Source organism: Colossoma macropomum, unplaced genomic scaffold (assembly GCF_904425465.1).
Source record: "Colossoma macropomum unplaced genomic scaffold, Colossoma_macropomum, whole genome shotgun sequence".
NCBI lineage: Eukaryota > Metazoa > Chordata > Actinopteri > Characiformes > Serrasalmidae > Colossoma > Colossoma macropomum.
Genome location: NW_023494793.1, coordinates 12,400,033 through 12,427,888, shown reverse-complemented (window position 1 = coordinate 12,427,888; position 27,856 = coordinate 12,400,033). Strand labels below are relative to the sequence as shown.

General features: G+C 39.9%; 1 protein-coding gene across 1 annotated transcript in view; it reads left to right on the top strand.

Annotated features, from left to right (window-relative positions):
- The window catches only part of LOC118813285 (phosphatidylethanolamine-binding protein 4), a 116,305-nt gene that overhangs the window by 64,707 nt on the left and 23,742 nt on the right, over positions 1 to 27,856 (top strand). Inside the window, exons 5-6 of the mRNA XM_036578524.1 lie at positions 26,909 to 26,954; positions 27,565 to 27,681. Coding sequence (XP_036434417.1) covers positions 26,909 to 26,954; positions 27,565 to 27,681 — 163 coding nt within the window. The remainder of the gene's footprint in view (positions 1 to 26,908; positions 26,955 to 27,564; positions 27,682 to 27,856) is intronic.

Here is a 27,856-nt window from a genome sequence, read left to right as displayed (position 1 = left end):
GCATTAGATAAAAAAATGGAAGGGAAACAGACTTTGCTGCGCTCGCGTGCGGCGCCCACCCTCTCTCGCTGAAGATACAGGTGGCTCTCGAGGTTAGTCGTGCTCCGCTGGATTTTTTTTTCCCATAAACAAAAACAACATCTTTGCATATGTCGGTAAATCTGTCAGGTTGGGCGTTAGCACATTAGTGGGGGAAAAAGCAAATGGAAAGGGTGGCAGCATCCTGCGTCTGAGAGAAAGAAAGAAAGAAATAGAGAGGGCAGTGGCACTCATCATTAACGGGCCTGAAAGCGCGCTCCTCTACCTCCAGCCCATATGCACCCGCATCTCCATACAGACACACACACAGATGTTCCCCCATTGAGGTGTGCGTGTCGCTGCGAGGGGGGGTGGGGGGGTATTGTGGTGCATGCACGGTGAAGGAAACAAAAAGAACATTTGTTGAAGTGTACGATCGAGGAATGAGTCTGAAAAGTAGTTTATTTTTTCCCCTTTCTTGAAGCGTGCATGTAGAGAGTAAATATGGAGGTGAGTGCGGCCTTCCTGAGGGGAAAGTGTCCATCAAACAGGAGGAAAAGAGCTGCGCTTAGGGAAATTATACACTACATGCAGCTCAGGAACAGTAATAACGGATCAAATGAAGCGAAAACTTTAAATACAAAGACGGAAAAGTAGGCTGAGTGACAGACAAACACAAACGTGTATATGTGTGTACATGCCTCAGGTACTGAGAATAGATTAGGTTTAAGCATCATAGCACTATTAAGCTGCAGTCACACTAGACGTTTGCAGTTTGCGTCGCCAAGGCTGGATTGGAAGACTGACAACAGAAAAATCCACCATTTTGGTGCAGTTTGCAAGCTAGCTAACTCGCTAACTGTAAACAATAAAAACATAGTAAACGTAATACCAGATCATTTTTACAGCTCACCACAGCACAGTGCTGCACATTGAGTTAAAAAATATAGATACCTGACCAGGTTGATAGCAGTGGGGTAATAAGTGTGTGCACCTGCTTTTAGCCAAGCAGCTAACCTAGCAGTTAGCAAACTGGCTAACTTGCCTACCAAAAAGAGTAAAAGAACAAAAGAAAACATAATTATGCCAGATAATTACTTACTTGCATAGAACTGCACACTGAGTTATAGTAAAAAAAAGTGCAAATATGTGGAGTGGTTGACAGCAGTGGGGTATATCTTTGTTCAGCCAAGGAGTTAACCTAGCAGTTAGCAAGCTGGCTAATTGGTCTACCATAATTTGAAAAAACACAAAATGAATAGTTATACCATCTAATACAGTGTCCCAACTGACTGAATATCACAAAGTCTCTGATTTATGTGTTTATTCATAGCCAATGTTAGGTCAGTCGCAATTATTACATAAATGCCTGATCACAGTTATTTGAGCTGGTCACAGTTATTCAAGCTGACTGCAATTATTTTACACAATTATTAGCTTTCACATTCATACATTTATGTCACAACAAACAGAATGTAAGTGGGTGCATTTTCACCGACTGGCTTGAGGTAAATGCATGTTAAAAATAACAGAAATTTCCAACTTTTCACTGGTGCTGTAACACCTTTATGGACAAATCTCATACTTTATTGGTTTCATGCAGTGACCAAAAAAAAGACAATTAAGTTGTTAATTGCATTCGTTTTTAATGACAGTCATGATAATGACAAGCTTAGCCAGTTTAGATGAAAAGTTGACAGTAGCATTTTCTTGATTTTTGAGGTTTATTGCTGCTATGTGAAGTGCTGGAATAGCATTTTATGTTACAACCTATTAAAACAATTGTTTATTAGTTGTGTTTTTTCAGTACATAGACATTTAAGTTAAGTTACATTTTCATGAAACTTAACTGGAACTACAGAATAAATTAAAAAAAGTAAAAGAAAAATAGAAAAAAAACAATACATGTATATAATGTGTGCATTAGTACAAACATTTAATTAAAAACAAGAAAAATCATTCAGTCATTAAAGCAAAACAGGCCTTAAGATATATAAGTATAGAATAAAGATCGTATTTTATTACTAAAATATTAAATAGCTGTAGCTCTAATTATCTTGCGTGAAGTGATTCAATTACAATAGCTTATTTTAAAGATGCAGTTTTTAAAGTAAAAATGTTGAAATGGTATCAGTATCTGACAGTACACGAGTATTTCAGTATTGGTATTGAAAAAGAAGTAGTATAATATCATTTCTAGCATGTATGTCCATGCTGTATGTAATAATAAGCACATGGTATTGTCATACAGAAAAGGCTGAGACCACCTCTTTGTTTGTGAATGAGTTTAACCAGGAGCGGAACATTTTTGTATGTTTATGTAAGTGAAGTTAAATAGGGAGGGAGACTACTTGAGCTTAAACACTCACACACACCCTCAAAAGCTCTCTCTTCGTGCTGTCTCTATTTAGGCTCGTCCCTGATGACTGGCCCAGCACGGCTGACAATAGGCCTTTAACATGGAAGGCCATCTGGAGCTGTTAAGCAGTCTGAGGGGGGTTTCTCGCCGTGTAACTCAGCTGGGCCCGCTGCAGTGCTAGATGCTGCTATATACAGTTCACTGACCTGCCACTCCTTCCATATGCACGCCCCCACATACACGCACATAGACACACACGCACACAAAGCAGGGTCAGCCGTGCACAGGTCCTGACCGAAAAGGAGAAGCAGGAGAAATTATTACAGCCGAGCTGAGGATGTATGTGCATGTATGTTGGTCTGTCTGTCTTGCCATCTGCTGTGTGCACAGTTATCTCTATCGTACACTTGCAAAACATGTGTGCACACTTGCAGTTGTTCACTATGCATATTTAAAGTGATGGCTCAGACAAAAATCTAATTCGCACGTCTTTGCACATCTTGTATTTGAAGTTGCATCTTTACTCCTTGCACTAGAGTTACGGGGCTAATGCACCAAAAAATAAATGTAGTGCATCACTTAAAGTGCAGGCATAAATCATGACTCATTTGACTCAAACCATGTTGAATTGTTAACCCATTCAACATCAACTAAATTTAGTACGAAAAATTGCCACAGAACCTGTTCTGATTGGCCTGAAATAATGAGAATTTGTATAGTTATACCTTGTATGAATATCTAACAGTATCCATTTTTGATTAGATGGGTTTTTCACACTTTTATTTACAATTAAACTGGGATTTTCTCCGGATTTAATACAACAATTATTAGCTTTCACATTCATACATTTATGTCACAACAAACAGAATGTGCGGTGGTTGCATTTTCATCCACTGTCTTGAGGCAAATGCATGTTAAAAACAACAGAAAGTTCCAACCTTTCACTGGTGCTGTAACACCTTTATGGACAAATATATATTTGTTTCATTAAGCTGTTTCTGTTGTCAGTTAGGAGCTACTGAATATCCAAGAAGATTTTGTATAGTTATACCTTATATGAATATCTAACAGTATCCATTTTTGATTACATGGAATTTTCACACTTTTATTTACAATTAAATTGGGATTTTCTCCAAATTTAATACAACAAATTAAGTGTTGAATACTCACTTTTATAGCCATATGGTTTGATAGATTTGAAGAAATTCTTCAGATTTGTGCTCAGTCAAGTTCAAAGAATGAACCATATGGACCAAAGGAAATTTTAAAATTCAGATATGAATATTAATTAAGTAATCTCTAATAGATCTGCTTCTGTGGTTTCTGACACTGTATGGCATACTGTTATGTATAAAAATGCATAAAACTTGAATTTTGACTGTACCTCTGTCTATTTTTAAAATATTTTTCACATTATGTCACACAACAGGGTATCCAGGCTGAAGGTTTTCATTCCAGCTTAGCAGGAGCACACGTGATCGATTGTTTGAAGGCTGTCACCAAATGAATAAACAAGTAGAATTCGTGCTTCTGCTTGACTGGAATGAAGACTTTATGGATAAAATTAGACACCTTTGTCAGTGTTAGAAACCCTGTCAGAATTTCTAATTACTTTTTAATTACTTGATAACATTTAGACAGGTATGTGATGCTTTAGAGCATGCAGTATGCACAATGCTAGTTGGTGTACATGACTTGCCATTTGTTGTTAGCTACGTTAGCCCAGTGCAAAACTAAAGAAGAAAACTTCAGGCACCAAACATCTTGGCTGATCGACTGCTTATGTTGTATTGGGAAAATTGTGTAAATATGATTTTTGGCTGAGCTGTTCCTTTAATACACATTTATATATATCCGTGGGTGCAGCTTTGTCTGTGTGGGTGTTCATGTGTTTGTGTTCTCTGTGTTTGTGTATGGTTTGCAGTGAGGCAGCGATCTTGTGATGGTTACCACGTGTTGATTGCCCTTGTCACTGTGGTTCTCCCTTTGTAACGTGGGCTGCTTTAGTTACTGTGTTATCTCTCTCTGTGTTATATAATAATCCTCCTCTCTATCTTCCATCCACGCATCCACCATCCTCTCGCCTCACTTAGCCTACCAACCCCGTGCCATCGCTATAACAACTGTTTCTCTTGCTGCAAGCTCGGATTCTGTTGCCACGGCGAGGTAACGGGAGAAGGTTCTATCAGGCTAGTCTGGCTTCCCCCTCACCTTTCCCCCCAAGTCAACTTCAGAGAGAGAGAGCTTCACAGTGCTGTAATTCTGTGTGTGGGCCTCACATTGACTGGCTTTTGGTTTTGAAATGATTTTTTTCTCTTTTCATTTATGTGATATTTATACTGTACGTTTGAATCTGCTCAAAATCAGTTAATCCAGACTTGTGTGCATTTTCTATTACTGTATGTATTTTTCTAATCACTTTACAGCCTATGGCTATCAATTTGATCATTTGTATTTCTAAGTCTTAGACACCAAACCACTGTGTTTAAAGCAACACTGTGGTCATAATAATGATAATATGAATAAATATATATCGAATATTATGTTTGCAAATAACAAGCAACCACCAATATAGACCAGATGATCACTTATTATTTTTACTTTCTTGCTGTTCTTACTCAGTATGCAATAGTGTGCGGCTGAGGCAGAGTGAAGGGGGCTTCCCGAGCCTTACCTTGCTCTGGAGTAGTGTGGGCATGTGTACATTGTGGAGGAATCCATGTGAAATATTTAGGATTGTCTGGCCTCTCAGAGGTATATTTACCAGCCATATAAATCTGCCATTTACCTTGTTAATTTTAACGGGTTTATAGTCTTACTCACCTATCTGTAGTGGCATGGTTATCATACTATGGCTATCTATTAGTCTCTTAGTATTGTAAAGGCTGCTTAGCTGGTCACAGTATGTTTGCCTGGTCATATGTAGCTGCATCTTCGCTCTAGGTGTCGATAAGTTAAGGTACTTACTTTTGACAGTAGTTTTCTGCTGTAACAGGGTTGCCTGGCCTTAAATCCACTATTACAGAGGTGTCAGGTGCACAACAGTTAGGCCTAACGTATCTTTCACAGCACACTCTTAAAGGGAAAGGCACCACAAAAGGTTCTTTGCATGATGCCTCAGAAGAACCACATTTGGTTGCCTGAAGAACCTTTTGGTGGGTGGTTCTTTAACAATCCATTTTTGTAAATGATTTGCGAGTATGAAGATCCATATTTCAAAGCATCTCCACATAATGTAAGGGTTCTAGCAATAACCCTTAAGTTGTTTTGGAACCTTTACATTATTTGAAGGTTCTTTAAACCTTTAAATGGTTTGTCACACTCACAAATCCCTCTTTCAAACACGGTTCTTTAGGGAACCAAAATGGTTCCTGTGTTCTAGTAAATATTAGTGGAAGTAATTGTAAGTAGTTACTGCTACTCTATAAAAAAGAGGGTAATTTGAGATCTTTATAATTGTCGTTTTTATTACATTCTTTGGTTATAGAGGCTTTTTTCTATATATATTTTTGAGTAGACCATTTCATGAACTTGTTGCCCCTGAAGTCATCCATAACAGGATTATTGGAACAAACCACTAATCTTAAAATTCCTAATGCTTATAATCTCTGTAATATTTTAACATAAGTAGCATCTATTACAGCATTTATTATCCTTGATATACCCCCTCTCCTGGAAGACTTGGAGGGATAATAAAAACATCTTCAGTTACCCAGACAGTGCTAGCAGAGCTGCTAACTGGAGCCCATCCATGTTTGCACCACAGCCTCATACGTTAAGACCCGTCTCTAAAACGTGCCCTCTTCCAGTACCCCCACAGTCCATTGTGCTCCAAATCCTGTTCTGCCCCGAGTAGATTTCTGAGACGCTGCTGCAGACAATGAAACCCCCTCACAAGCTGTCCTTTTTGTCTGTTTTCTCTCTCTCTCACACACTCTCTCTCTCGCACACACAAGTCCCTAAAGCTGGATGATCTCTGTACATAAGGAAGATTGAGCAGAGAATGCGGGCATAAACCAAGAGCAAAGAACAACTACTCAGACTTTGATGAAGGGCACATGACCGAGAAAGGAAGATGGTGGGACAGTGTGGGAAAAATCTGGGAGCGTAAATTCAGGTCGGAGTATGATAAACTACAAGACAAAAAGGAAAGGAGAGAAAGCAACAGAGGAGAGGAGAGAGGGGGAGCAAAAGTGATAGATTCTCAGTAGGAGCCTGGTGTGGGCTGGTGCTGCCTACCTGCTCTTGCATAAGCTGGTCATTCCTGGCAGGGATGAACAGACTGCTGACTTTGGAGGAGGGAGGGATGTGGTGAGCGTGGAAGAGAGAGAGAGAGAGAGAGAGAGGTGCGAGGGCCGTCGAGGAATACCATCCACTGAGGGGGAGCAGAGGAACTCTAGTTATACTAAAGGATGGAGGGGGAGGACAGCGCTAACTGATTTATGTTTCGTGGCTGTCATTGAACTGAATGTCTAAACCAGGCAGGCATCAAATTAGTACAGGGGCTGTGAGCATCCTTGTTAGTTTGAGTTAGAGTGCAGTTCAGTAAAAGACATGTCTGTGCATACTTAAGACACTAGAATCTTAAGACACTGTAGAATCTGTTCAGTAGTGATATGCAGGGCTTACATCACATGGCCTTCTGAGTCAGAGGTGTAGCAGAACTGGCAGCAGGTTGGCCCTCATGTACTGTAGATATTAGTTGCTAAAAGAGTGCATGTACACTCACAGCCTGTCTGTTCACGGATTAGTCAGTGCCCTCGGTCTTCTCACCTACCAGCTACACATAGGCCTGACAGCATGGGGGGCAATGGGGGGCAATATGGCCAAAAGATAATGATCCGTGACTTATTCACAATACACGGTACATATCACAATATTTTGGTTTTCTGAGGTTGAAACAGACACAGTGCACCAGCAAAACATTATTGACAATTTGGTCAAGAACATTATTCAATTTGATATGCTCTCTTAGACTTGCAATATCATCGGAATTTGAATTTGTGATCTCCTGACCATAGAGCGAAACCTTGGACAGCTACATCACTCGACGCTCATCTTTGTCCTGTAAAGTAGTTTAAAGGAGACATATTTTGCTCTTTTTCAATTAAATATAAGTTCTCAGTGCTCATTAAAAGACAACTGTACAGTATAAAACAAAGAACACCTTGATTTGGTCTTTGTATGATGTGTTTAACCTGCCATTTGCTCCTCTATGAAGAAAAGATTATTTCTGGGTGCTGATTTTGTATGCTAATCACCTCAGCTCTCATTTGGCTATTATGGTAGAGCAGGTGGGATAAGAGGTGTGGTTACTGTGCTGTGTTGGAAAGCTTAACCATGGCTACAGCGGAGCATGGTAAAGAGTAGAGGGACCTTAAATCGGGACCTTGAATCCAATTTCCTGTCTTGGATTTTGTAATCAATGGTAGGTATTACACTAGGTGGCCAATCAATTCCATCAACGATTCAGTTAACTACCAGTGATTTCAAAATCCAGGACTGGAAACTGGATTCACGACCCAGATTTGAAGACCTCTGGAATAAAGTGACCAAACGCGGTTGACTTTTTAAGCTTGTTTTTCGCTGAAAGCCAGTTACTGTCAATCTTGGGTATGTGCCAGCCAGGCATACACAGCCATGTTTAATGCAGAAATTTTGTAATTTCTATCGTAGCTTTTGCTTTGCTACCACTTAGTAATTTCAATGTTATATTAGCATCAAGCTAACAGTGGTTAATATTTACATTTTATAACAACTATATTAAACACGACATTTGAAGCTTGTAACATATATTCATGCAACATATTGTCGCATCCTGCTGCTAGCTGGTGCTAGCACCAAGAGACTCTGGAGGTGTGGCTAGGCAGACGGCCACACGTAACTCATTGTGCTAGCACCAGCTAGCAGGATGTTTATTGTTGTAGTTTGTTTAATAGTTATAGTTATGTATGTTTTACTTGTGTTGTTCTGTGTCGAGGGGTGTGGGTTTTGTGTTGGAGGTTGGACACTGTGAGGGTGAAGCATGTGGCTAATGGTGACCTCTCCTGTGTTTTCGGTGATCTGTATGTGCCTTTCTGCCGGTGTGTTCAATGAAGAACACTTCTGGCAGCAGAAGCATGGCTGCCTCTGTGTCTTACTCTCTGCCAGTGCCTCAATATTCTGTCCTCACTTGAATATGGCTGTTACAGTTGGTTGGTGTCTCCTTCAGTAAAGTTTTCAACTTGAAACCTGGCTCTGAATATTATTGGAGCCTGTTAGCTTAGCCATATTCAAGTGAGGACAGAATAGATGCATTCCAAAAGCTAAGCTGCAGTCCAGGTGGGTTGCATTTCTAGACCGCTACGTCATACAAGTCTGTTCCAATCAGAAGGATCTTTTGAATATAACGGACAAATGCAGCCTACATTCAGACCATTTTCAATGGTACTGGAGTGTGTATTCTTTCAGTCTTCTGTTGAGGTTTAGGTTCCATAATACTTTGTGCACATATCTGACTCAATGAAAGTTGAGAGAAAAGCTGGCAGATGAAACCAGCTACTACATGTTGTTTAAAAAGGCCAGTAAAATTATACAAACATATTTCTTTAGTTGTGTATGTTTAAGGTGGCGTATATTAAATGTAGAGTGTGAAAAGCACCTGCTTTCGGCAAGTTTAACTGTTTTTGGCTTAAAGGACAGCATTTTAATACAAACAAATTTTTTTGCTACCAGGTTACATCATCATCATCATCGTCAGCGCTTCACCTTTCCAGCTTACCATTCACATCAACAGTATTTTCTTTAAATATTTTTTTTGTGCCAACTCCTTTCAGATGACGTGAAAATTGGCCTTAGTAGACTGTTCCATTTTATTATATTATGTAATACAGTCGTTATGTCTGATTGTATATGTCTGTGTGTCTGCTCTGCGATGGACTGGTGACCTGTGTTTCCTGCCTTCCGCCCAATGACAGCAGGGATAGGCTCCAGCTCCCCACCGACCCAGAAGGATAAGCGTTAACATCTGCTAAACCAGTCATTTGGAAGTGTAGTGTTGGCGATATGTGACATTATATTGCTGCTTTTACACTGTCCTATTCAAAAGTATAAAGGCTGGGTGACTGGGCATGGCTATTCAGTGGGCCGGGATAGTTGTACGGTGTGACACAGCATCGAGCCACAAATACTAACAGCCTGTAGAATCATTTGTTTTCTGTAAAATGGAAATACTCCAGAACGGCAGAGACAGTTTCTTGAATGGTAAAATCAGTGACAAGTAACATAGATGTTTAGACCTTTCACTCTTGTTTCAGGTTTATTAAAACATTGTTGCATGACACAGAAGTGCACAAAATAAGATGCTTTATACATCCAAGACAACCACCTAGCTGTATGAGCCTATAGCTATGTGCTGTCCTTTTTTGTTTGGTTTGTTTTCTGTTGACTTGAGTTGACAACTTGCCATTCCACTGTGATTTTTAATAGATCTGACCAAGACCATAATACTGTGACTTAAATAATCACACTGTTGCTATAAACAGGTCATTGTTACTGATTTTTTTTTCTGAGACATCTCACTTTGTGGTGTGTGTCATAGGACACTGATGTGGCTGTGTAAACTGGATGAAGTGCATTCGGCAGTTTTATTTGCTTCTTTTGTTGTATTAGAAAAACATTACCAAACCTCAGATCATCCAGATGAGTTCCTGAGGGCTCTTTGGATGATTCAAAGCATTCATGTGGTTCAATTCATGTGGTAAATAATACAGGCTCCCCTTTGTTACATCAGGGGGTTCACCAATGTATTTAAATATATTTTATGCATACTATGCAATATCTAGCTATATATAGGTGACCACAAAAGTCTCAGCTGTTCTGTAGCTTCAAAATGGATACCTTAAACCACTACATTATGGCCCAAGCTAAAATGAATAGTGTGTAAGGGTAAATTGCTGAGCTTAATTGGGTTGCTAGAGGAACATCAGACTCGCTTCAAGCTGTTCATTCCAGCAAGTCCACCCATGAGTTCTCCACAGAGGTGGGCGAGTTCAAACGACTGTTTGTGGTTCCAGTTTTTTACTGTGATGGTTGAGATGGCAACTGGAAACAAAACTAGATAAAACAGGTCATAATCTGGCATCTTCTGCTGTGTGGCTACTCTTCTAGATCTCCAACGAGTATGTTGGTAAAAGAGGTTGGCATATTTCTCTGGCAGCCTTTTAAGATAAGTACCCTTAGAAATCATAGAAGTAATGTTTGATTTTCAGTAACACTTTACACTAAGTTAGAACAATACTTGGAAAGGGTTTTGTTAACATAAATCAGCTGTTTTCTAATACCTTAATGTTATCGAAGTGTCTTCTGTTTTCCATTTTATGTGAATAATGATTTCTTTCCCAATCTATAATTGAAAGTGCATATTGAAACTATTTTTAATAGCCCAGAGTTGGTTTAAAACAATTGAAAGATTGAAGTGCTGCTAGGTACTGACATCATGAAAAGTGGATGAAATGTGTGATGTCTGACAATATTTCCAAGAGAGGACTATTGTTTGTTGTTCCTTTAGTTTTGCAAAACAGTTGCAAGATCTAATCAGCTTTGTGTTTAATATATTAAGTTATTACAAATTATTACAAACCTACAAAGAAAATATGCTAATTTATTTTAAAATATTTTTAACAGCTAAGCATTCCCAACGTCTGGACAGGCAGTTTATACCTGAAAAATTGCCTTTAGCTTACAGCACATGAAACAAAAACCTGTGTCTGACATGTGATCTGAGTCTTAAGTTCCATGTGGCAACATGAACAAGCACTAATGGCACCATTTCACTGTTGATATGTAAATCATTACAGTCAAAAAGCAATGCTTTTCTATGCAAGTAAATGTCAAAAATGAATCAATGCATGGGTAAATGAATACTGACATAAAGGAAATGCAGAGGTTAAGTGTGTTTACTGTGCTCTTTTACCCGTCTGACTTATCCAGAATGCACTGAGACTTTTGAATGGGTGCCAACAGAGAAACCTGCTTTTTGGCACCAGTTTATGCCTGTACTGTTTCACTGCTAGGGGCAAGCTTGCTTTAACCTGAACCTGCGAGAATGGGCCATTGTCCCTAATGTCTGTGTAATGGCTATGTGTCATTCTTAAGCTACTTCCTCACAAGCAAATACCACAGAAGAAGATTCTCTTCAGATGTTAATGTTCAAGCAAGCATGTAAAATTGACATGCAGTTAAACAAGAAATAAACTGATGGAAGGACAATTTCACTGTCATAGCCTCTTCTCTATAGTGATAGATAGATAGTATTGATTTCCCAGCTTAGGACAGACTGGAATTGACCCACTTTTTTTGCTTGAAACATGCAAACAGCAATTGGCCAATTTATTATTTATATTTTTATGATGTAAATCATATGACTGAGGTAAGTGCATTCTTAATGCTGCTGAAGTGGCATACTTATGCATGACTCACTGAGCTAAATAGCCTCTTACTTTTGATGTAGCACTTTGATCGATCTTATTTAAACAGGCAGCCATTTTTTAGTCTAAGAATGTAAAATTCCAGCTTGGCCAATTTAAGAGAAAACAATGTTTTTTATATTGCTATTTTGGCAAATACCATACTGAAAATACCAGAAATGTGCTAGTGAGTATCTTGTGTTCATTTGGCCAATGTAGATTGAGCTTCAGGTTTGAACCAAAAGACGGCCACCTGCCAATTTTTTTGTAAAGAAAGTTTTATAGCAGGTGTTAAATAACCCATAGTAGTTACTCAATAGCAAGTCTGCAGTTCAAGGAATTAACCTGTAAGTTCACGTAGCAACTATTCTGAACAAATGTGGGTTAGTATAACTACTATGAAACTAGTCTGCAAATGATGTACTTGTAGCATGAGAAACTAAAGTGTAGGCCCAGATACAGACCCTTTAAGGAGTTAATTATGTTTAGCTGGTGATATAGCAAATGCAAATGCTTGTCGTTTAAGTTGTAAGTAGTTGATGCAGTTAAAGAAATATTTAGCACAACCTCTGCACTGTGATCTCAACTATCACCACCACAAGTCAGAGATTACTTTCTTATTCTCTCGGCTTGAGTTTATTTCTGTCTCTTTTGCTTCCCCTCCTCTCTCTCTCTCTCTCTCTCGCGCTCTCTCTCTCTTGCTCACTCTTGCCTGAGTGCTGCTATGCTAGAATTCCAGGGTGCTGTATAGATTTCTCACAGCTGATGAAATTAAAAAGACAGCGCATTGTGTGTGGTGTTGCCTACGGCGACGAGTTTTGCCTGCGAGTTCACGATACGGGGTTCAGAGGGGAGTTCCTTTGGGGGGGATTAAATCATTTCCCTCTTTTGCTAACACCCCTCATGCACACACACACCTCCCTCTATTTTTCCCTCATCGCTCCCCCCATCCGTGCAGCTAAAAAAACACGAACCAGCTTTCAAGGCTAAGCAAGGAGGATGTAACTCATTTATAAAAACATTGCTTGTTAGCTTCAGACACAGGATAACTCAGGTAAGAATAACACATAGAGCCAAAGGTTAAAGGGGCTGCATGAAGAGATGGAGATGGTAGAGAGGGATCTCTGGGGGGACAGCACTGATCCACAGTGTACAAAAATGTTCACACAGTGCTAAATGGAAACAAAGGCGTCGTCATGGAGAGATTGTTACCACGGCGATGATGTAGGTTACCACTACGAGCATCAACGTTTTGGATTTTGAAGCCTGAAGGCTTCTAAGGATTATGAAACATGGCATTAAAAGAGTGTTTTATACTTATTGGAACATAAATAGCCTATTACACCCTATTATAGGCTGAGAGAATATTGGACACGTGGAAAGTAACTACAATATGAGTTGGAGAAGGGAAAATGATAGTAATAATAATGTTTTATTAAAAGTAAGTGACTCACTGATTGTTTCATATTTGTCTGCATTCTGCATCCTTTTTATTTATTCATTTATTTATTGTTTTCTTCTATGATGTGTTTAAATTGGAGTACATGTACTTCAGAATAACTGAGCTCTTTAGCAAATTGAAAGTATGAATGTATTTTGCATTCTCTGTGTGACATTGTCTGCCCCCAAACCCCAAATGAAAAAAAGTCAGACACATAGGTCCAAGCTGATGAAGACTAGAGCTGATACCAGATCAAGTAAAGCTGTGCAATTAAATTCAGGATGTGTTACCATGTAAACACACCTCTGGCTCTGGAGCACAGTAGGTCGTTCATTTAATTAAGTCTCTAAAATATCCAAAAAGTTTGAATCGCATTGCTTTTAGTGTTAGTAGAGTTTTACTACCATGACATGGATAGATGATGCTACCTCAGCTCTCCAGAATCCAAATCACCCTTCTGCCCATGCAGGACTGAAATATGTTGACCCTTGATAACCCATCTAGATTTACATCTGTGGCAAGACCAGCCAAATCACACAAGAATCAAAGTAAAAATGTCCCATTCACTGCATAAAACATGGAAATCGAACACACTACCCATGCCACTCATACTTGTGTGTGTGTGTGTTTTCATTGTGTGATTTCCATGAAAAAAGGGGAATTAATGAAGAAACATTTTGCCCCCGTAATTACCGTTCAAACAATTATGTACTTAGTTTTCTTCCAACAAATGCATTCAGCGTCATTGTTTTGCCGTGGTGAGCAGAAAGCCGGCAAGACTAAAAACCTTTCATTCCTGCAAAGGCCGTTTTCTGGTCACCGTCAATAAAAGCATAAAAGCATTCATTTCCCACGTTCGTCAAATTAATAGCATACTCCATCTCCCAGAGGGCCGTGGGGTTCGTTAACCTTTCTGTGAAGTGGGCCCGGTTCCCCAACAGTTTCCATAACCTCTGAGCCGCTTCCATCTCAATTATAATAGAAGAATTAAACAGTGACTGTAGCAACGTGGCAGTAGTGCCTCTCCGTGCCTCTTCAGCTAGAGAGACACAGAGTAAAACTCGCAGCCACAGTGCAGTTTAGTGCCTGCTGTACAGCAATGTTTTGTATTTCAAATGAGAAGTCATCCAGCTGATGCCTTGTGAAAGCATGATTAAATAGTCACAGTGACACTTTAGCCTGCTGTAATGGATAAATGTAACGCTGCTGATGTAGGAAAACCTCGAAACTTTGTAGCAGAAGGAAAAAAAATTCTTAACGTCTGTTAATGCAACTTAAAAAACTCAAAGCTTTGCTTATATTGTTCCATTCATCACTGGCATAAATTAACCTATGAGGTTTGCTATTAAACGTGAAGGTAAGTAATGTAAGATAATGCTGGTGTAATTTAAAACCTACCAGTTCAGAATTAAATATTGTCTGGTACAATAACACTTCAAGTAGAAAGAAGATGTTATTAATAGATCAGGTAAATTATCATCTTTTTTCCGTGACTTTACTCATTACTTGTCACTATGTGGTTGCATATCACATGCTGTGCCTAGAGGTTATCTCCATGGTTGCAGGCATTAGTCTACCCCAAGACCTTCTTTGCCAGGTTTGCCCCTTATGCCCTTTCACACTCCCTAAGAAGTTGATTGACCTTGAACTAATTAAGGTTCATTACATGCCTGTTGAGTCCTCATAATGGTCTTTTAATTGCTGTTCATTTTAATTGGCTGTACTGGGCCTCTAAATAGACTTTTTTTCCACACAACTTCATCCTCCCCCACAAAAAAGAGCCATCGGTTCAGGGAAAGCAAGTCAGAGAGTAAGTTGAATGCTCTTGCTTAGATTAGCTGACTTTAAATGACAGTATTAAATGTTCTTTTTTTGTAAAATAAATAATAGCATTATGATTAATTATAAATAATCTATTCTATGTATTTAAAGACTGATTAATGAGGATTACATGTTACATAATGGAAATGTAAAGGCAGCACAAGTAAGACTCCGTGTAAAACGTTCATTTTCAGGCCTAAGGACGAATGACCATCCGTGTTAATCTGTTTATTGTGCCATTCAGATGAAATCCCACGTTTGTCAATGCCTCATAAAGCAGTCAAGTCATCATACACTGCAAAGCCATCTGCAGCTCATGTTGCCTGTTACTCAGCCAAAGCTTATCAGTGCCACTCCTCTGCACTCTCAGCTTCACTCAATCTTTGTCATCAGCTGTGCAGGTATGACTCAGACATACACACACACTTACACAACAGGGTTTCCCCTGCTGCTACCTAGGGGATGAAAAGCCAATGTATGTCTGTGTAGGAAAGTGTTCTGCTGCTGTGTGTGGATTAAGCCAGAGTGTTTGATTCTCTGTACAGTTTACTGTGTGTGTGTGTTTATTTGCTGATGAAGCCAGGGGTGTTTTGGAGTGGGCAGTAGTCGTGTTTCAGGATTCCCTCCAAATGACTCAGGCAGGCAGGCAGTCGGCCCCCTTCTTCAGCCCACTCTCTCCAGGGTTACCTAGGTTACTCAGACCGGGGGCTTCCCTCAGCTTTTACACTCACACACACTGGGCTCCTGCTCACACATTATCACAGGAGAAGAAGCTGAGGAAGAGGTACATCCAACATAGTTATAAAAGAGTGGGATGATAAAAGCAAGATTACAAAAGTAATTCTGTTTCTGAAAGAGAACTTGAAGTTAAGATTCAAGAACCTTGTGATCCCATATTTGTTAAGTTTACAGTGGAAGGAAACAGGCAGTGGATCCCTAAGAATATATTACTCTCAGAAAGATGGGAAAACATAAATATTTACCATAATTATGATGTCTTATTTAGCCATGCTAAGGCTACAGTAGGGTCTGAAAGGCTGAGACCGCATTGAAAATTTGGGATTTTTCTCATTTAATCCTGGAAGTTAAGAACAGGTAGTTTTAGAATCTTAAAAAAAGGAAAACAAAGAAAAGTCATGACAAGTAAAACGAAGAATAAATATTCAAGATTCTGTACTATTTTTTTGGTCACTATTAAAAATTAAGCAAATTTGTGACACCATGTTAAGCTCTTGACAAAAAGGTCAAATTTTTTAATTCCTTCTATTCTTTCAAAGGCTTTTGCCACTGTTAGTAGTCAGAGTCTGTGCCTGCTTGAATGCATGCTGACATTAAAGCTAAAGTTGGACAAACACTAAGAAATTCTGAAATACATGTTAAAATCTCAAAGATTCTACTGTTCACTCGGATTGTTAAACTGATAACATAATTTGTAATAGAAAATATTGTATAGAATTGGAAAGGAATGCAAAATAGAAGCACTTTCACTCGTGATTTTTTGACCCCAGTGTATTTAAAGTGAGTCACTTATACATCTTTGTTAAGTTTTTATGAGCTTATTTGCTCAAATTTGACCCTTAAGGATGTTTTTTCATTAAAAAGCAGTGCATTTTGTTACAGCATTATGAGTGGACAAAAAGCTTCATAATAGTGTACTTATTATTTTCAGTGATTCAGTAACATTTTCATTGTGTGAATGCAGAGTTCACATGAACCTGAACATGAAAATCACGTTTTCCACAGAGTGAACACAGTTTCTTATTTTTATCACCAACGTTCAGTGAGGGCAACAGTGGCTGCATGTTTCAACCAGTGAATTCAAGTTTTATATATATTTACTGTCTACGATTCCCGCTCCTCCAGGAGTGTAGCCTCTCATTCCCACTCTCTGTGTCATTCGTACAGCTCCTGGTTTCTTGTTATGGTGGAGGCACTCAAGCAGAACTAGGTCTTTACATTTTGCTGTTGTTTTTGTAAGTTTGCTGCTCATTAGTTTATCCTGAAAGCACTGTCTAGTATAGTCTGTCGGATTACTGATTTTGACGATGTTATGCCAAATTCCAACACGATTCTGATTACATTTGCAATTTCTGTCTGATAGTAGGACTTTGCATGTTGTGCGTTGGTTTCCTCTGGATGCTCCGGTTTCCTCCCACAGTCCAAAGACATGCAGTCAGCCCAGTTGGAGATACTAAATTGCTACTAGGTGTGACTGTGTGTCTGGCCTGTGATGGACAGGCGACCTGTCCATGGTGTTTCCTGCGTTCCGCCCAGTGAACGCTGGGATAGGCTGCAGAACCCCCCGTTAAACCAGGAGGACAAGCGGCTTACATGATGAGTGAGTGTGTGTAATACTAGCATTAGTAGTGTGTTTTGCTTTAAATGATACTCCAGACGTGATGTACTTTGATGCTAAACAAATTTACCATGACAGCAGCTGGAAATATCTTTTATGAAGATGTTCCACATCAATGGAATTTGCTGTTTTAAAGCTGTATTTGAGTGAGAGGTCTACAGTCTCAGTCATAGCAACAGTGCACAAGCAGCTGAGCTTCACCATGCACTGCTAAGAATGGTTCAAACTAGGCCACAACAAGGTGTTGATTATAAGTTATTATCAGCCTCCATTTTTTTGTTTGCTTGTTTGTTTGTTTGTTGGAAAAAGTCAAAAGCTTTGCCAAAAGATTTCATTTTAGTTTCTATGGTTAAGATTAGGGTTAGGTTAGGCCAAAGCACAGATTGCTTATATAGCTTTTATAGACAGAAGTTAGGTTGGACCACAGCTACAGTAACACAGAAGTCAATAAAAATATCCCAGTGATAGGATTACAAATGTGTGTGTATGTAAGGATATGATAGCAATAGATAGACAGTGAGAGAAATCAAGGCCTATTGCTGTAATTAGGGAACACAAGGGCCTAATTACCATTTATTGAATTTTTGTGCTGGCAACCCCTCCCCCGCCCCATTAGCCTTCTTGTTCAGCCACACTCAGACTCTTGCGGTAATAGGCATGGAGAGTCAGGCGCATCAGCTGATCCACTGTCCACCTTCTTTACCTAGTTAATTCTTCACCATTTACATTAAACCGAATACTGCCCTAATGTGTATTGGGTGCTAATTTCTTCAGTCAGTGGCGTGAGTAATAAAGTAGCTCGACAGTTAATAACTGGACTCATCCAAGCCTGCCATGATGACGGTGTGTGTGTGTGGGCTCCCAGGGCGACATGTGGGCCAGAAAGGCATTAAGTGGTCTTCTCAGAGCTCTTGGCTTTGTGAACTGAACTGTTTGTGCTACCAAACTCTGACTATTACCTGAGCTAATTGACTTCCTCCAGCCAAATTATTAGCCTACTGGAGTACTTGTTGGGTGAGTTAATTTAGATGAGGAGTCAGCGGAGCAGAGATTGGACACCCCCGCTGTCCCCTACACGCTGTCTGAGTAAAACCGTCCAGAAGTGTGCCCCCGAGCCCTCCTTAGACCTTTCCTACAGTACACAGTTTGATGATTTTATATTAATTTTCTGAGGCCAGTGATATGAGTAATAAGGTAATTGTGGAAATGAATATCGCTATGGCAACTGTAGCGGTGTCTGCATGTTCAGTTCTTGAGGTTACATCGTCAGGTTAATATTCGGCTGCTTGTCTTGCTGGGTGATTTATTTAAAGAATCACAGCTGTATCAGAGTGAAAGGTCATGCTGTGAGCTTAAAGGAGCAGTTTGGCAAAAAATAACACATTCACACAATTTTCCCTTTACCACAAATGTAGCCATTCAGCCAGACTTGGTGTCCAGAGTTGGCATTGTGCCTACTGTATGCCTAAAGCATCACACACTTGCCTCAAAAAGACTTACTTCTGTGGTCTCTAACAAAGTATGGCATCTGTAATCTGTAATATGGACAAAAATAACATGGACAAAAGTACAGGCTCTTTACATGGCTGCTTTTTTATCCATTTAAGATTACTTAACAAATCTTGGTCTTTGAGGTTGGGATGTACCAGTATGGGTATTTTTTGCCTGATGCCTATATTCGTATATCTTTTTGCACGTCTGCTGATGCTGATACCAATGCTGATACATAAACAGTTATAAAATGTAGACATTGAGGCTAGTTTAGTCTGGATAAACATTACAAAGAAATATAAAATATACTTCTAAAGATTAGCAAATGCAGTAAACTGAAAAAATCCACACATGTTCGTACAATAAATATGTCATCACGTATGGGTTTGAAATCTGAAAGTTGAATCTAAACCTCTGCCCGATGCCAGTCATTTTTCTTTTTTCAAATATCTGTCGATATCAGTGTGTGATGATTTAGGCTTGCAGTTTACATGAACTTCCATTAACTAATAGCTATCTAATAACTAATAACCTTGTAGCTCCAGTGAGGAAGCAAACTTCAGACACCAAACATGTCTTGGCTGGTAGACTACATTTAAAAGAATTATTTTTTTGACCAAATCGCTTTAATACAGGCCTGCACTTGACGTCAGGTTAGGAGGTGGCACCTAATCCTGTTGGTTTACAGCGCAGGCAAAATACGCTGAATTCAATTGTGAATACGATATTTAGAATTAAAGAATTTGGTTTGCTAGAGTGCGTTGATGTGTTTTGGAAATGCGTCAGTTTGCGAATGTTGTCTTGCACTACCAGCTAGCTAATCCTCCAATAAACCCATTAAAGATCACAGAAGAAATGTAAGAAGATGGCATGCTAACACCGTGCCATGTTGCTTCTAATCTCATTAAGATGAGAATCAAAGACTTGCCAATGATGGTATTCTAATTGGCATGTGCTTTGGGTTATGTAATTTAATCACATGACAAACTTTAGCACAGACGAGCGAGCAGCGCAGTGATTTGCAAGATGAACGAGAAACAGACAGCTCGTTGGAACGGGTCATTTAGAGAGGGAGCAGTGTGAGAGTTGGAAAGAGCAGCGCTCTGTGAGTTTTGAATGAGTTAGTGTGGTACAGTTTAAAGGATTTGGAGCAACGAGTGAGTGAGGAGATGTGAAGAGAGATGGAGAAAGGGCACGAGTGGAAGCAGTTAACAGTTCATTTAGGAAGAGGAAGGGTTTGGATGGAAGGAGCGAGCAAGTGTAAGAGAGAAGGGGGGGAGGGGGGACCAGGCTCATGGTGGAGGTCCAGCCTCAGAAATAGAGCTGTGAACACCATCTGTCGTTCTTGTTCTCTCCCTACCCCCTCCCTCTCTCTCTCTCTTTCTCTTCTCCTTTTCTCTCTCTCTCTTTCTCTATCTCTATCTCTCTCTCTTCCTGTCTCTCTCTCTCTCTCTGCCCGTCTGTTATGGTGTCGCTCAAGCGGGACCCCTCTCTTCCCTCTGCTGGAGGAAAAAGGAGAAGACACAGCAGCCTCAGTAAGCAAAGGAGCAGAGGCCATACCATGGGATGAAGGGGAGCAAAAGCAAGGCAGAAACGACAGGAAAAAAAAGGCTTCCTAAAGGAATGCTCCAGCAGTGGTAGTCTACCGCATCTGTGTTGCCATAGACAGCAGTTTTCATTCAAATTTAAAATAGACTTTAATGAGATACAGCTACCCCATGACTGAAAGAAGTAACTATACAAATGTACAGCTAATAAAATACCTTTAACTGGAAAAGTCATGAAAATGTTCTACGTAAATATGTTTCACTTGTTCTGACAGAAATCAGCAACTGCCTCATGGCTTCTTGAGTTTTCTGTTCTTTTCTAAGTGCAGGAAAATGCATTAAAAGTGATCATCCATGGTAACTGACCATATTATACAGATGTGAAATACAATTGCTTAAAATTAAGTTGCTAAAAAGTTTTCTTTTGAGCAGTGCCATGAAATAACCATTTATGTTTCCCTGAAAAAAAATTGGTTGTCAGTGTTTTAGAGAGTCATTTTTGTAATTTAGATTTGTGAATGTAAAGAACCTTTTAAAGTTTTGAGAACCTCCACATACTATAAAGGTTTTTTTGCTATGTGCCCATCCCCGGGCCCCGATGACGGCCGCAAGAGCCGGCAGGAAGGCAGGGCCTGGACCCCAAGTGAGGACGAAACCCCATGAAGACAGCAGGGAGAAAAGAATAACTGCGAGGGAGTGGTGGACGGCGCACAAGTCCCGAGCCCTGCCTCCTGGGTACCGCCTCCCATCCCGCAGCTCTTGCGGCCATCATCAGGGCCTGGGGGGGTGGGTGCAAGGCACAGTTCTATACTAATTATTTTTTTTCCAGAGCCCTACATTTATTTAGGAGCCTCTATTTTTATAAGTTTAGAGGTCAGATTGAGTAATAATGGAGTATTCTTTTAAAGAAGGATATGGTCAAGATTTAGTTAAGAAGAAGAGATGTTCAAGCAAGACAGCAGGAATGAAGCCGGAAAGAGGAGAAGGATGAAAGAGGGAGGCATGAATGAGTAAGTCAGGCTGAAAGAGGGATGCTCTCTCTGTCTCCCACACGGGAAGAGAAAGGAGAAAGAGGACTGGGGGTGGGTGGGCATCGCCGGCATCCCTGATAGCCTCCCACAGCCCAGTCCGCCCACCTGTTCAGGTCTGGTGAAGGATTCCGTTCCACACACAGACACAAAGCAAAAGTTTATTAGCATATAGAGAGAGTGAGGGGGTTCTGATTAACCATGTCTCTTACACAACAGTTAAAGGCCCACGTGAAGTGAGTAGGTGCTCTACTGCTGCAATTTTTTATTCACCAGATCTAATAGAAGCTCTGTAATGATCTGGTGTCAAGCTCAGGGGTGCTGTTTTGGAAACTTGTGTGCTCTTGTGCTGTACACAGTGTGGTTGCCCTCAAAACTGTTATTCCACATGGACAAACTCCTTATGAAGGTTTAAAAGGGTATGACATTTCACTGAAAGAAATCAGGCCAGAAATTCAGAATCCGCTCAGTGTTTATATGTGTATATGTGTGTGTTTGTGTGTGCACGTTTGTATGGGGGTGGGTGTGTGTTTCCCAAGCTGTTTATTGTTTTGTGTTGCATCAGTGCGGACTTGGAGTATTTTAAGAGCACTCGAAATATAAGCACGTGGCTTATCAGAATAACCCTCAAAGGACTGAATAAACTCTGAAAAACTGAGCTGTTATTCAGCAGCTAAGTCATTGGGTTTGTTCCATGATGTGAATGGCTTGCCGAATAAGTATGATTTGTAGCATTTTGTGTATGTTGAATATTCATAATCCAGACTAAGAGTGTACACTATATAGTTTGTTAACTGATATCACAATGTTGCCCTTTGCAATGCTGATATTGCTGAATCAGTCATACTGTTTCTTCGGGCCCAGACACACCAATCTGACAAGGACAACCTAGCACCAAGGCCAACTGATGATCGCCTGATCACCTACCATCAGCTCACCATTGCACCCCGTCTCCTGTAGCAAGTTGCACTCAAACACTCTGCAACGACTACAGCTGTGTGCAGTTCTATATAGGAGGAGCCGCAGTAGTCCATAAACCTTCAACATACAAAGTGAAGAAGGTGTTGGTTGAATGTGTCAAGTTTCAGGAGTTTAAGCTAAAGTGAAAGTAAACCATCATTAGTTTGGCACTAAGTCGGTTAAAAAGCTACTTAAAAGTGTGTTAACAGAGCACCTTCAGAACTTTCATGCATCTGTGTTTATTCATAACAAAATTTTATATTTTCTTGTTGGTAATACAACATTTAAAAGAGAAACGCGGTTGGACGGGACATAGCAAAAGTAGTTCAAATCTCATCAATAGTAATAAAACTTTGGTACCTGCACTGACGTTGAAAAATAAGGCAACTTTGCATGAGCCTTCTTGAGTATGCCATTTTATTGCTGTCCTCTCTCATGTCCTCTCTCATCCGACTGCTTACGCAGATTCAGCATGCTCAATGCCAGTTCAACAGTTCAAAATTATGCTGACAAGAACCATCTAGATCCAAAGGTGCGAAACGCAACTTGCAATCTATGGGCTCACCAGCAGCCAGCAGAGTCTTGGTGTGTCAGAGCCCTTACTTTGAGCTTCCTGTCACATTTCCTGAACGATGTTTTGATAAATTAAGATATTTTGGTAATCCAAATGAAATTATTTAAAATAAAAACAGGTCATTGTTTAAATATGTCACATTATTATTTTATCAAAATGTTTTAATATATTTCAAGGTGTATTGCAAAACGTGGTAAAATAATCAGTTTTTCTCTGTATTGTGCAGCCCTAATGCAGACAGTAGACTCATTACAATTACATGCGTTTTAAAATAATTAAATAGCTTATTTCTCTCTACCACAAAGCCTGAACAAATTTGCAGTTAAATATTACAGCTCTATTTGTGTTACTGACTTTTTACCATGTTCCTATATAATGTAACAGGTGCTCTGACAAACATATATCTTATGCCAAATGCATCATTTTGCACACTGTGTCCACTTCTACATATCTCTTGAGAAACATTTGTGTTCACATTCCTGACTCAATTCCTCAGTGCCCATCTGTTGATAGGTCTGAACTGTAGGAGTTAAAATAATAGTTGTCTGTATAGTTGATATAATTCCCTTGGAGAGTACATGTCTTGTTAAGTCACTCAATTTGTTCACACTCAGAGTGACACCCACATGTCCACTCCCCCCAGGGCATTCCGGTCCTTCAGGTGTAAATGTCATGGAAAATAGGTGTGACTTTTACCCCAGGGGGCCACCCCGGGATTTGTTAGCCCAAAAGCACGTCGCCCACCCAGTCCCTCTTGGGTGTCGGATCGGGGAATTGAGGAGACTATTGCCTCAGGTTTACAAACTCAGTCTGCACAGCAGGCCTCAGAGTGACATATCTCTCAGAGTAAAGTGCTGACTTTGTACTGCTTTTGCTGATCATTGGCGTCTCAGTTCAGTCACACACTTAAAACTGTGGTTTTCCCAAAAAAAAATTCCCTTACAGCAATGTTGTTGATCTGCCAAGAGCTGATGTCTGAATTTTCCTTATTTTAGTTTTGTACTGCAGCTACGAGGCTTATATAGCTAACAATCAATGGAAGCTTGTAGCTCACCAGTTAGCATTGTGCAAGTCACTTGCCATACAAAAGTATGTTGCATAGCTAAAAACAATGGCCATCTTAAAGCCATTGTCCATGTTTATATATAACAGACATACAGTGTCAGAAAGCACTGTGATAGTTGTGTGATAATTTAGGCATGCAATGTGCAGAATGCTAAATGGTGGGGTATAAACTGTGATTACTTGTTGGCTACATTAGCCACATAGCTTCAGCATAAAGTTAAAGAGGCAAAATCCGGACACTAAACATGTCGTGGCTGATTGTCTACATTCAGAAAGTCATTCTCGGTCGAACCATTGCTGTCAGATTTTGCAAAACAGCGTCAGAGCCACATGCCATCTTTTGCTGCCTTTCCTGTATTCACAGCCACATTACCATCGTTCTGACCTGTTCCGCTCCGTGACCTTATACTGTGTGATTCTTTACCAGCGCTGTGCTGTCCAAACCCTTTCGGCTCTGCCCTTTCGCTGCTGCGCTGCGCGATGTTAAAATACACGAGTGCAAAAGGGCGCGGATCATTCTGTAAAAGGGGGTGAGCAAGAATAACGCAACTAGACCAAGTGGGAAAGCAGAGAGCGCGCTTCGCTCTCCAAATACTGTTGACTACCTGTTGTCATGGCAACGGAGCTCCGGAATCCGCAGGCTATGCAACTCTTCGGCTTTTCTAAATAAAGCTTCCTCATACTTTCGAGTGTAATTGTTGCAAATGAAGCAGTGCGGATGCCTCGCTCCTCGTCAACTTTGACAGAGGCTGTGCACTGCGGCTGTCTGCCTCAAGGCCACTTTACAGTACATCTGACTCCTGCAAAGTAATAAAGTCATTGACGGGCATTGGCGTCTATACATATTTATGTGCTCACCAGATGTTAAATTCCCTTTTTAGTGTGCTGTTCTTTTGTCTCGGATTGTCCAGAGCTGAAACTGACTTTTCTTCTTTTGTCTCCACTTGCAGCTTCTTTTAAAGCAGCCATCTCCATTTTATTTTAGTGGAGCTTATGTTGCTTAACTGATCTTTTTGATTCATTACATTCAGTCTGTTCATAACAAATAGCAAAGTATGTAAAGAGCATTATTTAGTCACAATCGCTATGTTTTGCTTGGCATTTTATAGAGAATTGCAGAAACCAGACAATTTTACAGTAAAATTAATCAGTCATTTAAAAAAAAAAAATCTTTCAGATGTTACTTTTTAGTCTAATACAAGAGTTGTTAACATCATAGTAGGTGTTCATAAATTGTTGAGTGCTCGGGTTTTCAGGAGCGTATTAGATATTTGAAAGTGAAATTTTCGTCCAAAGATGCCAACTGCAAATTGCTGTGCTTTGAATCAAAAGTAAAGTATTAAAATCAGTACTTCTATTGGGTAGCACTTTACTTGAAACCTGCTACATGACATTGACATGACCATGCGATAAACATGTCATGGCAGATGCCATATGTTCTTATGTGTTTCCGTCACAGATGATGTCCAGTAATATATCAGTGTCATGTACCTTTAACATTATTTGTCATGACAGATACCCTCATGATTGATGTTATGCTGGCTAACTAGAGTACATTTAGCAAAAAATAGCATGTGGCCTAAACTGTCTTGACAATTAATGCTTATGGCAGCATGACACTTTTATATTGCTGAACAAAATCTGTCATGACACCTCATGACAGCATACGACATCTGCCATGACATTTCAGTGTTATGTAGCAGGTTTCAAGCAAAGTTCTTACCCTTTTAGTTTACTTTATTTAATAATAGTTGCAAATCACTGCTATTCATTCATACTTTAGAATGGCAAGGGACATTTCTGCAGCATTACAGCCACACATGCATTATTTGTTCCCTCATCTGTTGTTGTAGAACTTTTCAGTACTGCTTTCAGCCTGTAGGAGGCAGTGCTGAGTGCTGAGTTTAGGACAGCAAGAAGGTGTCCCACTCACTGCTTGATCAACGTAACGGAGCACTGAAAAACCATGTGAAGGGTATTTAACACAGGGGACTTCCCACTGTTCCTGGGTTTTGAGCTCTGCTTTAACTGGGTTTTGAGCACAACTATCCAACCGCATTTTTCTTAAAGGTTTGAGCCTCCTACACAGAGCATGTGGGGCTTCAGCATTGAGAAACCAGCCTCATTAAGCAAACATCCACTGGGCTATTTACAGTGAAGCACTGGTGTGCAGGAGCGGCAAAGAATATGGGTTTAACCATGACAAATATAGGAGTGCCCTTTGGGGAGACTGTAAAAAAAATGTTCAACTCTTAGCAAGCGCCGCATGAATCCCTGTTCCTAGGCAACAGGAAGTTAATATACAATTAATAATATGGGAATTTGCCATTCTGAAATCCAATCACTGACTTAATTTGCCTGGGAATTGGCTTTGTCTCAGGATATTAAATATTGCGGATCCCAGTCGGGGCCAGGGCTGACACGTTTAAGCCCGGCTTGGTGGGGAAGCGAGAAAGAGAGAACCACAGGCTGACTTTGAGCCTGGGGCTGAGCTCTTGTAAAGCCACGTTTTTGAGCCCCCCAGGTGACGAATGAGAGACAGCAAGCTTCAATGGCTCCCCTGGCCCTCATTGTTGTAATTCAGCACCGTAGAACATCAGACCTTCTGTGCATTATGAACTGTGTAGAATAGTTGTCTGAATATTTCTTACTCTCTCTCTCTCTCTCTCTCTCTCTCTCTCTCTCTCATTCTCTCTCGCTCTCTCTCTCTCCCTCCCTCTCTCTCTCTCTCCCTCTCTCTTTCTCTCTCTCTCTCTCTCTCTCTCTCTCTATCTCACATACTCTCTCTTTCTGCACCTGTAGGGCAGTGGGCTGAAAGCAGGAGACGTTAAAGGCACTGTACTATCTGGTGAGTGATGCTGGATGCTAATAGAGCCATTTTTTTCACTGGGCATCAGGCCATTAGATGGGACTCTAACCTACAATAAACTTCTCTAAATCCATGTTTCCTTATCCGTAAGTGTCTTCTGGCGCTTGCCAGACTGCAATTATTAAAAAAAATTCTTAATGGCTTACTTGATTAAATTAAAGAAGGGATGGATGGATGGATGGATGGACAGATGTATAGATAATTTCTTTGGAATGTTTGCAATTACAATTGATTGCAAATAATTTAATAAACATTGCTTTTCCTCTTTTATTTTGTTTTTGTTTTTGACCAAAATAAAATTCTTAAGCTGTTTTCAAATTTAAAAGTCCTATAGCAGCTTGGTCTGTTGTTATTATTGTTTGTATATTCTGTGTAAATACTTCCTCCAGTCACTCTAGTGTAATAAAAAAGTGTATTTTTTAATAATAATCCTAAATCATACTAACATAATTGAATCTAATGAAGCATTGATCCCTTTCCTAAAAAAACATAACATAATCAAGGTCAGAGATTTACATCTCTGCTGGTTATTGTTATGTGACACAGCTCTGAGACTGCAACTCGTGCATTTTTTCTCTTATGTTTGTAGCGTACACTCGTCCTACGCCGCCTGTACAGACTGGGTTTCACCGTTACCAGTTCCTCCTTTATGAGCAACCCACAGACCAGGTCCTCTCACTCAGTGAACAAGAAAAGAGCTCACTAGGTAAGTAAAAATATCAAATCACACACATACTTGTATTTATACAACATAAGGACGTGGAGTCAAATATATGCCCCATATATATATATATATATATATATATATATATATATATATGTGTGTGTGTAATTGCCTGTTGGTAATAATATATATCATATATATAATACTGTGAAAAAGA